This window comes from Mustela erminea, chromosome X, assembly GCF_009829155.1.
Source record: "Mustela erminea isolate mMusErm1 chromosome X, mMusErm1.Pri, whole genome shotgun sequence".
In the NCBI taxonomy this organism is placed as follows: domain Eukaryota; kingdom Metazoa; phylum Chordata; class Mammalia; order Carnivora; family Mustelidae; genus Mustela; species Mustela erminea.
In genome coordinates, this window is record NC_045635.1 from 1,418,927 (window position 1) to 1,436,579 (window position 17,653).

General features: G+C 51.2%; 1 protein-coding gene across 1 annotated transcript in view; it reads left to right on the forward strand.

The window, feature by feature from the left end:
* Window positions 1–9,677, forward strand: part of CD99 (CD99 molecule (Xg blood group)) — a 31,994-nt gene extending 22,317 nt beyond the window's left edge. Inside the window, exons 8-10 of the mRNA XM_032331812.1 lie at window positions 783–896; window positions 6,463–6,519; window positions 9,066–9,677. Of these exons, the coding sequence (XP_032187703.1) occupies window positions 783–896; window positions 6,463–6,519; window positions 9,066–9,091 (197 nt within the window). The 3' untranslated portion in view covers window positions 9,092–9,677. The remainder of the gene's footprint in view (window positions 1–782; window positions 897–6,462; window positions 6,520–9,065) is intronic.
* Window positions 9,678–17,653: the final 7,976 nt, after the last annotated feature.

Below are 17,653 nucleotides of genomic sequence, written 5' to 3' on the forward strand. Positions count from 1 at the left end.
CTGTTCCGTGCAGGCCCTCTACGGGTGGATTGATGCCCATCCTCACTGGTGAAGGCCACCTGCTTCACGTAGTCTGTAGATACAGACATTAATCTTTTGCGAGAACATCCATATGGACGTACCCAGAGGGAATGTTTTTCCAGTCATCTGGGCACCCCGGGCCCAGTCAAGTGGACACAATTACCCTTCACACCACTCTTGACTGACTCACGGAGTGGGATGTCCTGTGCTGCCACCATACTTAGAAATAGTTTAGCTGTCCACATGGCAGAGATCCACGTGGTGTGAGAGTTACTGATAGCACGTGGAAACCACATTGCAGTAAATCCAATGGAAGTAGCAAAGGGCGTCAGCGGCTTTGATGTTCCGAAAATGTGTGAAGAGGATGATGTCCAGGACATCCCACTCCGTGATGGGTACCCTGCTGCCTCGCCTGAGAGCTTCTGCCTCTAACTGTTAGGACCCCTGCACTGGCCACAGGATCTACCCGACACCTGTTTTACACTGGAAGCGATACGTGTAGTCAGATGAATTCCAATACCAGGTGGGACTTTTGGGGAGCAGTATGGCTGGTTCTTCGTGTCAAGCAAACAGGCTAGAGGTGGCGTTGGAAGTTGAGCAAGACTCAGGAGTGGGGTTTCCTCCACGGTCACCCTGGGACCCTATGTCTTGACACTCAGTCCCACCTTTTTCCGGTGGGCAGGGCCTCCAGCACCTGTCCTGTGTGTGGTCTGCTCTCCGCCAATGTTCCCAGTCATGGTTCCATGTGTTTCTTCCCGCAGCCGACTCCCCGGGGGTAATCCCTGGCATCATTGGGGCCGTCGTAATGGCCGTGGCCGGAGCGGTCTCTAGCTTTATCGCCTACCAGAAGAAAAAATTGTGCTTCAAAGAAAACAGTAAGGTTTTTGCGGCCGCGTCCTTCCCTTCATGCCTTACTAACTTGAAAGCTCTGCTGTCTCGAAACTGAAACAATGCAGAAGTCCCGTTGGCTTGAGACACGTGGGAGGTGGCCGATAGTTCGAGAGATTGCTGGGATTAGTGGGATTGGACTCTGTAGCTTCCGTACCGGTGCCACCCGTGTGGAGTTGTGCAAATTTTGCCAGTCAGTAACCATCCCTGTCTTTGGGTTTTCCATCTCTAAAGGGCAGAGATGATCATCTGCACACCACCAGACTTTTGAGAGGATTCATAGGGCTGTGTGTCAAAGTCTTGACAGGTCGATCGGAGAAATGTTAGCTCTTGGAAATGTTTATTCATTCTAATTTATAACTGCAGTCATCCTCATCCCCCCATGACAAGAGGGAACACCGGGGGTGGGGGTGGTCCGCCATATTGTTTGCTCCAACCAAGGGAATTAAACTCGGAACGCGGGATGGCTGATTGCCTTTCTGGTATGACCCCGAACTGAACAGGTACTCGCAAGGGTTTGGGGTGGGATATAAAATTTATAGGAGAATGGGGAGGTGTCCCATCCACCAGCATAGGGATTGGAACTCCAATGTTGGGTGTTTGGGTACCATACAGGCAAGAGTCCTTGAAATACATAGGATTTGCCTTGAAGTCCCTAAGTTTGGTTTCAAACATGGCTCATGTTCTTGTATCTCTGGGTTGCTCTACGTCTTGCCTTCCCTCTTGCAAGATGAACACAAGAGGTGGACTCTGATGTGGCTTTAGGGGTCCCATGGTCTGTGGGTGGAGCCTCATGCTGTCTGAACTTCTCAACCCACCTGTAGTTTCAAGTCCAGATTCGTACTTAGCCATTGACCTCCATCTTCAAGGACCACCGCCTGAGGGCTATCTAGGGAAATTCACAAAAGATTTGAATAGGTGGTGATACAAAATTTGTCTATAAGGAGGGAGTCTACCCTTAATCTCCTGTCACTCTCGATTTTTAGATTCACAGACTCTGTCTGTAGCCTGAAACTGAAAGTCCCAAATGGCTTGTAGGTTCAGAGACTTAACAGAAGCTACTGTTTACCCGATTATGTCTGTTTTCCACATGTGACCGGGCGCCTTCCATCAGGGGCCCTCAGGAAACCATGCTCGGTTGCCTGAATGTTGAGTGTCCAGCATGTCCAAATGGATAGATGACCGAGGTCAAAGACATGCCCAAGTGGACAGATGACCATGGTCAAGGACTTGCCAAATGAAGAGCAGAATTAGTCAAGGAAATGCCCAAGTGTGAGGTCAAGGACATGCCCAAATGGAGAGAGAACCAAGGTCAAGGACGTGCCCAAGTGGACTTCATTTCTGCTCCGCTCTCTGAAAACGCTCAGCTCAGAGCCTCATGCCCAGCCAGGAGAGAAGGAAGGCATGCCTGCTAGGGAAAGATGCATGGAAAGTCTGGGCACAACGGTTTTCTGAAAATCTATAAGTGACTGTCAAATCCAATTTGGATTTCCAAATGCAGTCATATCGTGGACCTGCAAAGCCTTTCTGTCACCTTGGGTTTGAGATATATGACCCCCTTGGATGTTACAATGCCAATTTGATTTCATTTGTTGAGGCACAGGGATTTGGGGGAGGACCCAAGAATCATAATGGACTTGATGTTGTCCCGTACTTGGAATGGGATGAGGAACTTGGAAAACCAAGTGTTCTCCATCTCCCTGTCCCCCATTCCTGGCCATTCATTGACCCAGAATTTCGTACAGTCTCTCGTTCTGCATGAGCGAAGGGAACTTTCCATTGGGGGCGACTTGACCATCTTGATTTGCTTTCTGGTTTTTATGGGATTTATGATCTTTGCTGATATAGACACACAAAGAAAATGTCCAAAAAAACCCCCAAAAACAAAAACAACGCAACAAGGAAGCTGGTAGCTCTGATTTCAGTCATTAGGGACCTTAGTCTGTAGCTATAAAATGCCCCTAAGACAAAGAAAATCAGGTGCTGTTTTTCAGTAAACCCCAGGATGGTATCACAGAAGAGTGAGTCATCTCTTCCACGTCCGTGAAGAGACATTTTGGTGTTCTTGACCTATTAGTGGATGAACTCGGGGTTTGTCTCCATGGCACATTTTTATAAAGTCGTAAAATTGAAGTGTTGGATTCAGACATTGGGATCGTGAACATCCTAGACCTTTCGGTGGAGTTTGTGCAGGACTGTTGGTGGGTGTTCTTGTTGGGATGGTGGTTTAAAGAAGCACGTACGCACGTGGACCTGTGAGCGTGGACCGTTCCTAAGAAGGACGTGGCCTTGGTGCATCCCAGTGCATTCGAGAAACCATGGTTTTTTGGGGAAAACCATGGTTCAAGAGTAGGTGGTTCTCCAGGACCTTGTCATCCCGTTGAATTTGGTAGGGTCTGTTGAGTTGTGCGTGACGGTCCGTCTCCACCAACTGGGTGGTCTCTCTACGGGGAAATGCATCCGTCAGATACCAGACTTCCGGCTCTACGTTCCCTGAAGTGCTTTTTAGTATCATGTTGGGAGCCGATGCCCGGAAGAGTGTCCGTGGCCAATGCGGCTTGGTAGATCTGTCCTGTATTCCTGGAGATGTCCGTGTGTGCCCAAGAGTTTAACGTGGCTTTTTTGCAAATGGCGCACGGTGGCCTGTTTTAAGAGCCGTCTCGGGCATGGGCTCGTGGCCGATGTGGGTGTTTGTGGTCGATGTGGGTGTTTGTGGTTTACTGTGTTGGCTTTGAGCGGCCAGCGGCATGCATGGTGACGCACTCTGGGGCTGTCCCTTGCTGTGCACGATGCTTTCCTTCTGCACGCATGGTGGCGGATGTGGGCTCTTCCGTGTGTCCTTGTGTTATTTCCGGCAGGAGTTTGAGGTGTTGCTGGGCTGACCTGGCCTGTGCCTTGTCTTCCTCTCCCTGTCAGCGTCGATGCTTTCACCTCCCACTCGTCCTTGAACTGGCTTCCATCTCTGACCCATGCCGCCCACTGCCCCTGGGCCTTTAAGCATCGCTTTTTTAAAAACCCTAAAAACCCCGCTGTCCTCCTGAGCACCAAGACTGTCTTTGTCAGAGCCGGCGGCGGCTGCCGGGGACTTTTGCACGCGCCGGGACCTCTGCGGAGCTCCCCGGTCCCTTTTTCCGTCTGGTTCGGTTTTCATGTCTCGACCTTTCGTTTCAGATGAGCCGCGGCCGTAGGGACGAGCCGGAAACCGTGCGCACGCCTGGAGCTGCCCCCGTGTGGTCTGTGTCCGCGGAGACGCAGGGTGTCACGCAAACCCCCGCATTTGCCCCGCTCCCTGCGGCGAGTTAGTCCGTTGCCATGGGAATGCGATGCTTCCCCCCGCCGCCAGCCCACCCCAATCCCCGGATCCCGCGCATAGTATTAGGCTATATTCATGCACAAGGAGTTTTAGGACGTGAGGAGGAACGCAGCTGTTTTCTTCTGAACTTAAGTCCGAGGCAGGCGGGGTGGCAGGTCCGGGGACGGGGCTCAGCCCGGGCCTCCATCCCGCTCCCAGGCGTCGGTCAGATCCCGTTTGCAGCGGAACGGGGCCAAACCGAGGGTCCCGAGGCAGAGCCCGCGTTGCGTTTGCAGCTTTCAACGTCTGACTTTCCTGCCTCCGGGGTCCTTGTCCTCTGCACGTCCAGGAAGCAGCTCCTTGCTGTCTCTCTGACCCGTATTATTTAAAACATAATAATAATACGGGCCTGTCCTGCTTGACTCGCTTCTCCAGTAAGGAAAGGAAAAAGAAAAAAAAAAAATCCCATGATTTAGGAACAACCTAAAAATTTCACCGTGGTCAAATTTGAAGGTCTGTGGAGAACGGAGTGCGGCGTGTCCCCGGGCCGGAGACTCCGTGCACTCTAGATCGTCCCGTAAACGGGAAATCATCCGTGGGTGTTTTCCTGCCCCGGGCACGTTCCGGCTTCTTTCCCTGGAAGGTTGTGGGGTTTGCATGGGCTCTAAGTGCTTTGCTCCTGGGTCTGGTCCCCGCCCCCTCCACCGCCTCCGCCGCCTGTGGTCACCTTGGCCACCGCTGGCTCTTTGGAGGATGTCCCTGCTGATCTGTCCATTCCTATAAAATGAGGCTTGTTCCCCGGTGGGTCTGAACCCGGTGTGTCCGCTCCCCTCCCGAGAAGGCAGCCGTCCGGGTAACTGCCTCCAATCAGGCACGGCGGGTCGGCGGTGCCCCAGGGCTGTGGTCTCGGCTCCAAATGCACCTAACAGTCCCCAGCCACAGAGGCCCGTAAAGCTGCCCTTTCTATGACGGTCCTGCTAGGGACGAGGGGTCCCCAGCGCCGACTCAAAGTGTGTGCATTGGTTTTGTTTATTTTGAGAGACGCTGTGGGTGGCCTTTCCTGGTCGCAGGGCAGGGTGGAGAGGGTAGGATGCAGGCTGCGTCTTGTGGAACGGGGTGTCCCCTTAGGGGCAGAGGTGCATGGCGTAGGTCCCCTCTGGGCTGGCGTAGGTCCCCTCGGGGAGACAGGGAGCTGGCTGTGCACCCCTGCTGGTCGCAAGGCCTGGGGTCTCCTTTGAGTGCCGGCCCCGGCCAAGGGGTGGGAACAGGTCCAGCAAAGAGCCCAGCTGTCAGGATCTGGGGGAGGCGCCCGGGTGGCCAATTGCCATCTGACTCACGACGGGTAGCACCAGCGGTCCTGGTGTTTGGGCTCCGTGCCCCGTGCCCCGTGCGTGCTCCTTCTGGGGTCCTGCTCCCTCCAACGTCCAGCCGTGACGCCAGCACCTCGAGAAGGTTCTCCGAGGGCCCGTGGTGTGCGACGCCGACATCGAAAAGCCTCAGAAGGGCCCGTGCCTAATTCCGGTGTTGTCCCCAAGGGGACGTTGCCGTGACGACGCTGCGTCCCCCGACGGCCTGTCCTCCTGCCATCGGCGGGGAACCCCGCGTGGGCTCAGGACCTCCCTCCGGACCCCATCCTGCGGGAGACGCACCGCTGGTGTCGTTCAGGGCCTCTAGCAGCTGTGGGTCTCCCGCATGTGGGGACAGGGCCGCCGACGGTGGGATTCAGGCACGCCCCCCGGGACCCGCAGGGAAGGCGTGTGACGTGTCTGCTCTGTTCTCGCCCCGAGCCGGGCGCTTTAGTACCAACGTCCAAGCTCTGTGAACCGTGTGAGGCGGCGTCCGCTCGGGGCCCCGAACCCCGAGCGTCGCCGTCCAGAAATAAAACGCCTTTTGCCCGCGACTCTGTCCGTTGTCTTGAATTCCGTCGACTTCCGGAGGGGATCGTGGATCCCGATCATGGGGAGGGGACGTGCTCGTGTGCTCAGATGCCAAACAGAAATTTCGGGGAAAAAACGTTTTTTTTAATTGACCAGAACAGGGAAAAACCCGAAATCAAGCCAACGGGACTCGGTGAGGCCCCCTTAGCGTTCGGTTTTATATGGACAAAGCTGCCCCGAGTGGGTCTGGGCCTCTGTCCCTCCAGGTCCCGCTGACGTGGGCCGGTGGGGAGGTGAGTGGGGGCTCCCCGTGCTTGGCGGTGACATTACGGGGGCACTTCTGCGTACTGACCCCCTTGGGGTATCTTCTGTGCTTCCTTTCAGCCGACCAGGGTGAGGCCAGCACCAAGAACCAGCAGAGCACCAACGCCGACCAGCCCGGTGAGCCGCGGGGCCTGGGACCAATGTCTTCCCGGGACCACGAGCGGAACGAGGTCCACGGGGTGGTTTTTTTTCCCCCGCAACAAGGGGAGCTTCTTGGGGTCCAAGGCAGACGCTGGACCATGGGGTCCACTTTCGAAAGCCGCGTTGGGAAAAATAAATAAATAAAAATAAGGCGTCTGTGAGCGCGTTTCCCCTATTTATAGGGACGTGGGGACGCACCTGTTTGCCCCGCGAGAGGTGGCCTGTAGGAACGGGACACGAGCGGACCCGAGGTCAGGGTCGCCTGACCTCGTAACGTACTTTCCATTTAAGAATGGACACTTTGGGGACGTCCGTGTCGCACGGGCTGCGACGTCCCGTGGTAAACCCTCAATGAGCTGCGGAGTGAAATCGCGGCCCCAAATCATTAAGAAAAACCACGGGAACCGGGTTGAGGAAATCACGGACGGTGAGATCGGGTGGATCAGAGACATTTTTGTCGCCAGGAGGAAACGCCTTCTTCTATTTGTTTTTTTCCTACTTTTCTGGGAGTTTGTTTTTTTTTTTCCCCCCCCTAGGAAAAAAAAATGCCTTCTGTGTTTTTTAATTTTATTTTTCCTGCAGTATCGTCTTTTTGTTTTGTAGGTTTTTTTGGGGGGGTTATTTTGTCGAAGAAAATGCTTTCTCCTATTTCTTTCTCGAGGGAAATAATGCCGTCTATGATTTTTATCCTATTTTTCCTTGAGTATGTTTTTGTGTTTTGTTTTTTTTAGGAGAAAATGCCTTCTCCTATTTTTTTTTTTTCCACTTGTCCTGGAGTAATTTTTTTTTTTTTACCTACGAAAAGATGCCTTCTTTATTTTTTAAATCTGTTTTCCTGGAGTATTTTTCATTTTGGGGGGTGTTGGGGGGTTATTTTATACAAGAAAATGCCTTCTCCTATTTCTTTACCTAGGAAAATCATGTCTTCTATGTGTTTTATCCTATTTTTCCTGGAATATGTTTTTTCTTTTCTTTCTTTCTTTCTTTATTTTTTTTTTCTTTTTAGGAAAAAATGCTTTCTCTTATTTTTTTTCCCTACTTATCCTGGAGTATGTATTTTTTTTTTTCTAGGAAAAATGTGCCTTCTATATTTTTCCCCATTTTTTCCTGGAGTATGTTTTCGTTTATTTTTTCTAGCAGAAAATGCTTTCTAGTTTTACCCCTACTTTTCCTGGAGTATGTATTTTTTTTCTAGGAAAAAAAAATGCCTTCTATGTTTTTTATCCGATTTTACCTGGAATATGTTTTTGTTATTTGGTTTTTTTTTTTTTTTTTTTTTTTAGGAGAAAATGCCTTCTCCTATTTTTTTTCCCCTCCTTTTCTAGGAATATGTCTTTGTTTTCCCTAGGATAAAATGCCTTCTGTATTTTTTAATCTTGTTTTTCCTGCAGTATTGTCTTTTTGTTTTGTTGGATTTTGGGGGGTTATTTTGTAGGAGAAAATGCTTTCTCCTCTTTCTCGAGGGAAATAATGCCGTCTATGATTTTTATCCAATTTTTCCTGGAGTATGTTTTTGTTTTTTGTTTTTTTTAGGAGAAAATGCCTTCTCCTATTTTTTTTTTTTTCCTACTTGTCCTGGAGTATGTATTTTCTTTTCTTTTCTTTTCTTTTTTTTTTAATCTAGGAAAAGATGCCTTCTTTATTTTTTTAATCCTATTTTCCTGGAGTATTTTTGTTTTGTTTTGTTGGGTTTTGGGGGGTTATTTTGTAGGAGAAAATGCCTTCTCCTATTTCTTTACCTAGGAAAATAATGCCTTCTATGTGTTTTATCCTATTTTTCCTGAAATATGTTTTAACTTTTTTCTTTTCTTTCTTTCTTTTTTTTTTTTTTAATAGGAAAAAATGCTTTCTCTTATTTTTTTTCCCTACTTTTCTTGGAGTATGTATATTTTTTTCTAGGAAAAATATGCCTTCTATATTTTTCCCCATTTTTACCTGGAGTATGTTTTTGTTTATTTCTTCTAGGAGAAAATGCCCTCTGTTTTTACCCCTACTTTTCCTGGAGTGTGTGTTTTTTTTTCTAGGGAAAAAAATGCCTTCTATATTTTTTCTCCTATTTTTCCTGGAGTATGTTTTTATTTTTTTGCTTTTTGTTTTTTTAGGAGAAAATTCTCTCTCCTATTTTTTCCCCTAGCTTTCCTGGAGTATGAAATTTTTTTTTTCCCCTAGGAAGAAAATGCCTTCTTTATTTTTTCCTCATTTTTCATGGTGTATGTTTTTATTTTTATTTTTTTTTTTCTAGGAGAAAATGCCTTTTCCTATTTTTTTCCCCTCCTTTTCATGGAGTGTGTATATTTTCTTCTAGCTAGAGTTGATCATACACTGAAGTTTGTTGACTCTTTTTCCCCAAGCAGGTCAGAGTCAGGATTTAGCTTTCTGTCGGGGACGGGTTTTGCGCTCACGTACCTTCTAGGGGAGTCACCCGCGTCTGGAATGTTTCAGGAGCAGCGGGTGACGTGCGGGTTTTGGGGGGAGCCGGGAATGCCTAGTAAAGTCTTTTCTCGTCTGTTTGTCCTTGACAGTCCAGTGGAGTCTTCTGGAAAAATAGAAGCTTGGCCTCGACGCACGTCCGCGACGCAATTCCCAGCAGAAGGACAAGACTCTCCGGCTGTGTCTTCCCGAAAAACACGTGCACGGGCGGCGACGGCGGCCACGGCGGGCTCCAGCCCCGTCCTGCCCACGCCTGTCCTTACATTGAGACGCTTTATTTGGACCTTGAGATGCGTCGCGCCCGTTTGCACCACGCCGGCTAGACGAAGGGGCTTCTAACGCTGCGTGTCACCTTCAGAGGGGAACTGTGCTCCCCTCTCCGGGGCTGTTAGGGCTTTCCCCGTGGGGTGGGAGACACCGATTGTCCGTGGCAGAGTCTTTCCAGTACCGACCCCGCACACGTTGTCCCTCCCAGAACTCTGGGCCGTTTACCACACCTCGTGCTGACTAAACAGAAGCGTCCCTGGCATTGACCCTCGGATACAGTGAGATAAACCTTCCACTAGTGTCCTCAAGGTTTCCCTCATTGGGTAGGATTTTTTTGTTTTGTTTTGTTTTGTTCTTGTTTTCCACACCGGACTAATAAAAAAGAAACAAGAAACCAAGTACTTTCTTACTTACATATTGTCCCATGGGGTGACGTTTAAAGAAGGCTGTGGAAACCAGTGGGATGGACCCCGTGGTCCCTTTTCTGAGACTGTAGGACGGACGATCAACCCAAGTGTGCCCCTGTGTTTTCGGGGTTTTTCTTTCCCTGCCTACTTTCCTTTACTGGCCTTGGTACATCGGGAATGAAGACTTCTCAGCATCCAGATACTCCGCTGCATTGCATACTTCTCTGTATTCAGATACTCCCTTGCTTGAGATGCTCTCCTGCATCAGATACTCCTGCATTGCATACTTCTCTGTATTCAGATATTCACTTGCTGGAGATACTCCTCTGCATCAGATACTCCCCTGCATTGCATACTTTTCTGTATTCAGATACTGCCTTGCATCAGATACTCCCCTGCATCAGATACTTCTCTATATTCCCTTCTGTATACTCCCTTGCTTTTAGATACTCCCCCCATCCAGATACTCCCCTGCATTGCATACTTCTCTGTATTCAGATACTCCCTTGTATTCAGATACTCCCCTACATTCATACTTCTCTTTATTCAGATACTCCCCTGTATAGCATACTTCTCTGTGTTCAGACACTCCCTTGCATCAGATACTTTTGTACATCCAGATACTCCCCTGCATTGCATACTTCTCTTTATTCAGATACTCCCTTGCTTGAGATACTCCCCCGCATCAGATACTCCCCTGTATAGCATACTTCTCGTGTTCAGACACTCCCTTGCATCAGATACTTTTGTACATCCAGATACTCCCCTTCATTGCATACTTCTCTTTACTCAGATACTCCCTTGTATTCAGATACTCCCCTACATAGCATATTTCTCTGTATTCAGATACTCCCTTGCTTGCAGATACTCCCCTGCATCAGGTACTTCTGTACATTCAGATACTCCCCTGCATCAGGTACTTCTGTACATTCAGATACTCCCCTGCATCACATACTCCTCTGCATTTCAGCTACTCCCCTGAATCAGATCTCTGTATATCAGATACTCCTCTGAGTCAGATACTCCCCCGAATTAGATATCGCCCCTGTGTTCAGATACTTCCCTCTTCTTCCATGTGGGTTTTTGGTGGAAATTGGCTAACGGTCATGTCTTTACCAAGTGTGTTAATTGCTGGGGTGGGAGACGTGGCTCTAACTTTGGGGTAACAGTGCTTGGTGGCGGACGAGCTCCTGCTCTTCCCTACTGACTGGAAAGGAAATGCACGTGTACTCTTCCTCCTTGAGGAAAATGGCTTCATTTAATTATTTCTGAGCTTTTATATGAAGAAACTTAGGGTTATGGTTTTGACATCAGGATTAGAAATTTTATGTGGGAGGGGGTGCCTGGAGGAGCTCCATGGGTGAAGCCGCTGCCTTCAGCTCAGGTCACCATCCCAGGGTCCTGGGATCGAGCCCCGCATCAGACTCCCTGCTCAGTGGTGAGCCTGCTTTCCCCTCTGCCTGTCACCCCCCTGCTTGTGTTCTCTTCTGTCAAATAAATAAAGTCTTTAAAAAAAAATCCTTTTAAAAAAGGAAATTTATGTAGGGCTAGTGGGAGACTGGAACCCAGTTAGAGGGTTTAAAGCTCGGTCCGAATGCGTTTAGCCAACCAGCGTGAGCTGGGTACGGGTTGTCGGCCTCAGGAAAACGCGGACATTGAACATTTGTGCAAACGTGTGTGCATTTATTTATTATTGTCTGAGGTCAGCTTTGTTAGGGTGTGTGTGTGTGTATGTGTGTGTTTACCCTAAATGCACGAAGATTGGACAGACATTACGGGCCTTGCCAACCTGTTGAAAACACGGCATCGAAGCCCCGGTTTGACGTTACATTTCTCTCAACGCAGGCGGGGTTGGGGAACGTGTGGGAAAATCCATTTGCCGGTCGTTTATGGGGGAGACACTTGAAGACACCGTTTGCCCATCTTTACACGTGTTTCTCACCGCCCCCCCCCCGCCAGTGGATCGAAGCTTTTGTTCCCGAGAATGAATGTGGAAACCCATGTGGGTTCTCAGAGTTGAAGGTTCACAGGACGCAATTGTGGAATCCTCCTGGTCTCTGTGTCTTGTATAGGAGCTGTTTGGGCTGAGACCAGTGCAGGAGACCGGGGTCCTGTGACTAGGGGACAGACAACGTGGCCGTCCTGCACCCGTGACACATGAGGGTCTGACGACCACGTGTATCCCAGGACCACACAACCCACGTCCCAGAACCCCAATGCAGTTTGCCATTTGAGTGGTTTTGATGACTCCGTATCATTTTATTCTTTTTAACCTATTTTTATAAATATTTTATTTACTGAGAGAGAGAGCAGTAGGCAGAAAGCGAGAGAGAAGCAGACTCCGCACTGAGCATAGAGCCCGATGCAGGGCTCGATCCCAGGACCCCGGAATCCTGAGCTGAGCCGAAAGCAGACGCTTCAACAGCTGAGCCACCCACAGGCGCCCAACTCTGTGTGGTTTTAAAATTCCGCAACAAAAGGCATACTTGGGGATGTATGAACATTTTGTGGACTTTGAAACTTTGTGTCCACGCATCACATTTCGTGGTCGTCCAGATCTCTCGTTTTCGGAAAGCGTGTGGCTACCCCCGCCTGTAACGGCCAAATAGGGTGCTTTCCCCAGATCCCGCGTGCCTTGCAGAGAGACACCCAGTGACCCTCTGGTCCTTGACGGGGCACAGCTGGGGAGGCCTGCAAGGATTTCCGACCTCGGCCGTGGCCAGTTCCCGGGAGCGTCTCCGGCCGGGAATGCCTGACAAGGGAACAGCGTGTCTCATTCCGCTGCTCCGGGGATGGCCACATATGGCCAGACGCGGCTTGTGCACCCAGCCCAGTTTCGCGGAAGCCGGCTTCCCTGCAGGCCGGCTTTTCCTTCCTGAACCTGCCTGTCCTGCACCTGGGAGCTGCCCCGACTCACCGGACTTGGATAGGGGTCGTTCTACCCCATCATGGGGTGCAGACGGACAAAGACGTCAGCAAAACGACTCCTGTCCATCGTGCATGTAGCAGCTCGTACCACGGGTGGGAAGCCCTTAAACCACAGAAGCATGTTGTGTCCTTGTTCTGGAAATCGAAGTCCAGGACTGCACTGGGCTCTACGCCGGTTCCCGGTAGAGTCTCCCAGGGACAGTCTGCTCCCTGTCTGTGTCCCCGCTCCCCGGGGCAGCTGGAGGGCCTGGGCATCCCTTGGCTGGCCCCATGCTGCCTCCGTGTGCCCGTCTATGTGCAAACATTCCCATTGGTCTGGAAACACAGCCCACCGGTCATGTCCCACCTGAGTCCGGCGTGACCCCGTCCTAACCAATTTCACGGACCCTTCCCCGATGTCCAGCAAAGCTCCCATTCTGCAGGATTTCCGGGGACGGCTCCAATATGGGATTTGGGGGGCAGGAACAGAGCGGGGGACGGACACAATTCAACCGCGTCCTTGGGAAACCACTCATCTGCCTCTGGTTCCCGTTGTGAATGCTTTGGGGCCACGGACTCACCCAGATGTGGCCTTCGGTGTCTGTTTTCTGGCACGGACTGTGCGGTTTTGCAAGTTTGCCCACAGGGCGGTGTCTCTGTTCCTTTTCCTGCTCGGGGAAATGGGGAGAAAACGTCTTTGCGAGCACGTCCCCTGCTTCACTAGACGGTCCCGTGGGGAGTTTGGGATCGGACATGCAGGTTTCCTGAAAGCATCACACACACACACACACACACACACACTGTGTGCGCCCCAGAGTGCCCTGCATCCCTTGCCTCACTATCGGATGGCCCTGGGTGGACAGAACCAGATACGGATCTCCAGACGCTCGAGGCACACGTGCCTCTCCAGGTGCCGGGGGAAAAAAAAATGCAGAAAACCTCAGGGTTCGTTGCTCTTTTCACATCTGTTTAGGCTAAATCCAGCTCTTGTGTGTATGTCGGGGAAGGTGGTTTAGAAAACGCCTTCACAACCAGGATGTATTTGTGTGTGTGTGTGTGTCTTGGGCACGAATGCCGTGGCCCAGACGAGTTCCGAGCCTTTTGGAAATGGTGAGTTTGTACGTCTCCCCGACGCGTGGAGTGAGGCGGCCGGCAAGCGTCGGTCAGCGTGTGTCGGTGGGTCAGGAGGCGTCCACAGGGTCTCATGGACACGCGGCCGTAAAGTCTGGGAAAACGGAGAAAACATCCCCGGATTGGCAGACGGATTCCACACTGAGGATGTAAAGCATCTGGCTGTTCCGTAAAAGGCCTGCAGCGTCGATAGTGCGGGTTTCTCTGGCTTGGTTTTGGTTTTTGTTTAGTCTTTTGTACGGAACGAGGGAAGGAATGAAGAAAGAAGACAGGACACATGTTGCAGACTCAAGATGGTTTCCGTCCCAGCTGGCACCGCGGGTCCCGGAGGGGACAGAGCACTGAATGACGGCACATGACCCCTCGAACCCTCTTCCCCAGAACTGAGTGCTTCCCTGGGTGTGTCGACGGTGGCCGGTCACCGGATGCCCTATGCAGCCTTTTTTTGTGCCGCACATTCTCCACCTCGGGGCAGCCACGGGAAAGCCGGGCTCTGGGTCCCCGAAAGTGCTCTTACGTAAGGCGAGTGCCTGCGCTTTTCCACGCGGGCCCGCGTATCAGGGAGGACAAACGGGCATGTGGGAAGTGCATTCAGTTCGGCTCCCACCCGTGTTCGAGAACAGTACTGTTGTGTTCGAGTCCTAGTGCTGGTGGGAGGGAAGGAAAATCCTATAACGTCATGAAGGACGTCCATATGTGACGGGTGCATGTGCGACGGTGCTGATGAACACGACGGAGCTTTCCCAGCGTGACCGTGGTGATGGTCCGCCGATATGTAGCACGGCGGTCTTGGGGGGTTATTTCTGCACGAAAAGAAAAACGCTTATGCATAGTCAGTACCTTTCTAGTCTTTTGTTTCAAAGAAAGGAACATCTACGAATGTCTCGTTATTGCTGTGACAAATAATAACAATCAGGCAGCTTAAAACCACAGGAATTCATCAAGTCTCCCAGGTCTGGAGACCAGATGTCTGAGCTACAGGCGGGGCAGGACCACTGGGATCCAGGTGGGGCACAGTCGTGCTCCCTCCTGAACCTCTTGGAGAAGCTGCCTCTTCCAGCTGCTGGAGCTCGCGGCATTCCTGGGCTCATGGCCATGTGCCTTCCATCTCTGCCTCCATCTTCACGTGGCGTCTCCTCTGCGTCCCTGTCTCTCCTCGTCTACGTCTTACAATGTCATTGGATTGAGGTCCCACCTGGATCACCATGCGAAGGTCCACTTCTCTGGGCCCACCTGGGTCCTCCTAACTAACTACATTGGCAAGAACCCTGTTTCCAAACAAGGCCCCATTTTGAGCTCCTGGTGGTGAGGACCATGACATGACTTTCCGAGGAGACACAGCTCAGCCGAAAACACCGATCTGTCCATCTCTCGAGGGCATGGTGCCTGTTGAGTTAGCTCAATGTCACACGCCCCTCTGTGCTTGACACCAAGCAGGTAATTGCCACGTAGTTGATGGGTGACAGACGTGAGACTTTGAGATGTAAAGAATACTCAGGAAACCAGAAAAAACAGACGCCCTCTTCACTCAACGAAAAGCCAACTGGTCCTGAGCCAGAGTTCTCTCTTCACTCCAAGCGCCGGACGTCACTCTTGCCTTGGCTCTCTCATTTTAGGGTCAACCCAACGCACGCTGGACCAAAGACGGATGGCTGGATGGTCACCTCCATTCCCTTCACCAGCCGTCTTCATCCAATTTCCTCTCAGTTTAACGTAACAGGTGGTGTTTGAACCCATGCTTCGGGCCAGCCTTCAACAGGACGCATGAGTCTGGGACTCTGGTTGTCTGGATTTAGATGGTTTTTGAAGATTTATTTATTTATTTGAGAGGGAGAGAAAGAATCTCCAGCAGACTCTGCATTGAGCAGGAAGCCGCACGCACACAGAGCTTGACATCACGAGTCTGAGATCATGACCTGAGCCAAAATCAGGAGTCAGATACTTAACCGACTGAGCCCGCCAGGTGCCCCCTGGCTGCCTGGCTTTGAATCCTAGCTCTGCCATATGCTAGGGGCTGCAATTTCTCCAGATCTGCAGAAGGGTCCTCTTGCGGTAGGATACGGGTGCCATATTTCCATTGGTTCTCTCTCCAAAGAATGCTTGAAACCACCCCACCCCATGACTGTTGGGTTTGCCCACCTCTGCCTGACATCACCTCCCCCAGCATGACATCGAAGGCTTTTGTGACCTCCTTGAATCAAACTCAGCCCCCTCTGTAACTAACTCATCTCCTGGGCACTGGTGGGCTTCTCTTCCCAAGAGGACCCCATCTCCATCCTCCCCTGACTACGAGTGCGATGTGGTTCCCACCATCCTGCAGAACCGAGGTCTTCATACAGCAACCAGGACTAGCAAAGTCAAGACCTGGCCTGTGGTTATTTTAATCCTCAAGGGACGCGGCTCAGACCTTATTATCAGAGATGGGACTCAAGAGGTCCACACCTCCTGTTTGCGCTCCCGGAATGTTCTCCCTTCCCTTTGTCTCCATCAAATTTGTACTTGTGCTTGAAGGCCCAACTCAGAGGCTTCAGGACCCTGATTTTGGTGGGGTGGGTCAGGAGGAAGGAACAGGTGTAAGAGTACTTTCACTGGGTCCTGCCCTTTCATTTCACACGGTCATTAGCTGCCTTTCCTACGGGACAAAAGGAGGCACAAAATACAATGGACCTTGGGCCGCTTTCAACGTTGGCTGTGATACATTTCAATTTGAAATATGGACTATCTGTAAACGTAGCGTCGGACAAAGTCCATAAATATCAGGGCAAAGTCTCTATTCTCTGTTCTGATGGCCCACAAAGCAATGAACGGGCCCCAGTATCAACGGTGCAACCCCACTGACCTCCACATGCCGCACCCCCATCCCTACATGGACAAGGAATGGTATAGCAGACAAATTATCCCCCCCAGATGTACAGAATATCATGGGTGCTCTATCAGATGCTGTCACATGACACGAGCTAAGTCACACTCTACGTCGACGAGGAATGAGGCAAATTATGGCTACTCTTCGCCTCGGGGGCACTTGTCCTACTTGGCACAGTTGTCCATCTGGACTGGTATGACAAGATCCCAAGAACTGGGCGGCTCAAACAATAGACACTTATTTCTCACTGTCCTGGAGGCTGAGAGTCTGAGATCCAGGCGGGGCCAAGGCTGGTTCCTCCTGAGGCTGCTCTCTGTGGGACATAGAACCCATGTCTTCCCGGGTCCTCATGTGGTGGACTGAGAGATCTCTGGTGTCTCTTATTCTTCTCATCAGGACACAATCCCATCATGGTGCCCAGCTTCAGGACCTAATCTCAGTGTAGTCACTCCCAACAGGGCCATGTCCAATCACATCCCATTGGAAGATGGACCTGCGATATATGAATCTTGGGGGGACGCAGACCTCCAGTCGATAACCATTGGCGGTGGGCATGGCGCCCCCTAGAGTTGTCCCACATGGCGGCCCTGGGCTTCTTGTTTTGTACTGAGGGCTTCAGCCTACAACTTCTTCGCCCAAATGCTCTGTCCGTCCCATCTTGTGCCCTTCCTTCTCAGCTTTGACAGTCCTCTCGAGGCCACTGCCCTCCCCAGAAGAGTTTTCTGACACCCAGCAGAGTTCAGCGCCTGCTAGTTCTCCCCAACCTCGCCCCCGAAGCCTTGGTGTGCCTCCCCGCCTGATGCAATGACCCCGGCCACCGTCGGGCTGAACCTTCGATGTCCCCTCCTCTTTGTCCACAACGATGCCTTCCTTACCGCCACAAACCCGGTACCCAATGTGGGCCTGGCTCAGAAGATGTTTGTGTCTCCCGTGTTTGTGGGAGGAATGCATGAGCTCGTCCTGAAATCCCCCTGTGGGGAAGCGGGGAGCTTGGAATGCACAGATCTGTGGACAGGGAGCGTCCCGCCAGGCTCGGGGATGGCGATGCTTTGATCTCAGGGGCGCCTCCCACACAGGCAGGGAGCAGAGCTGCCGAGCAGGTGTG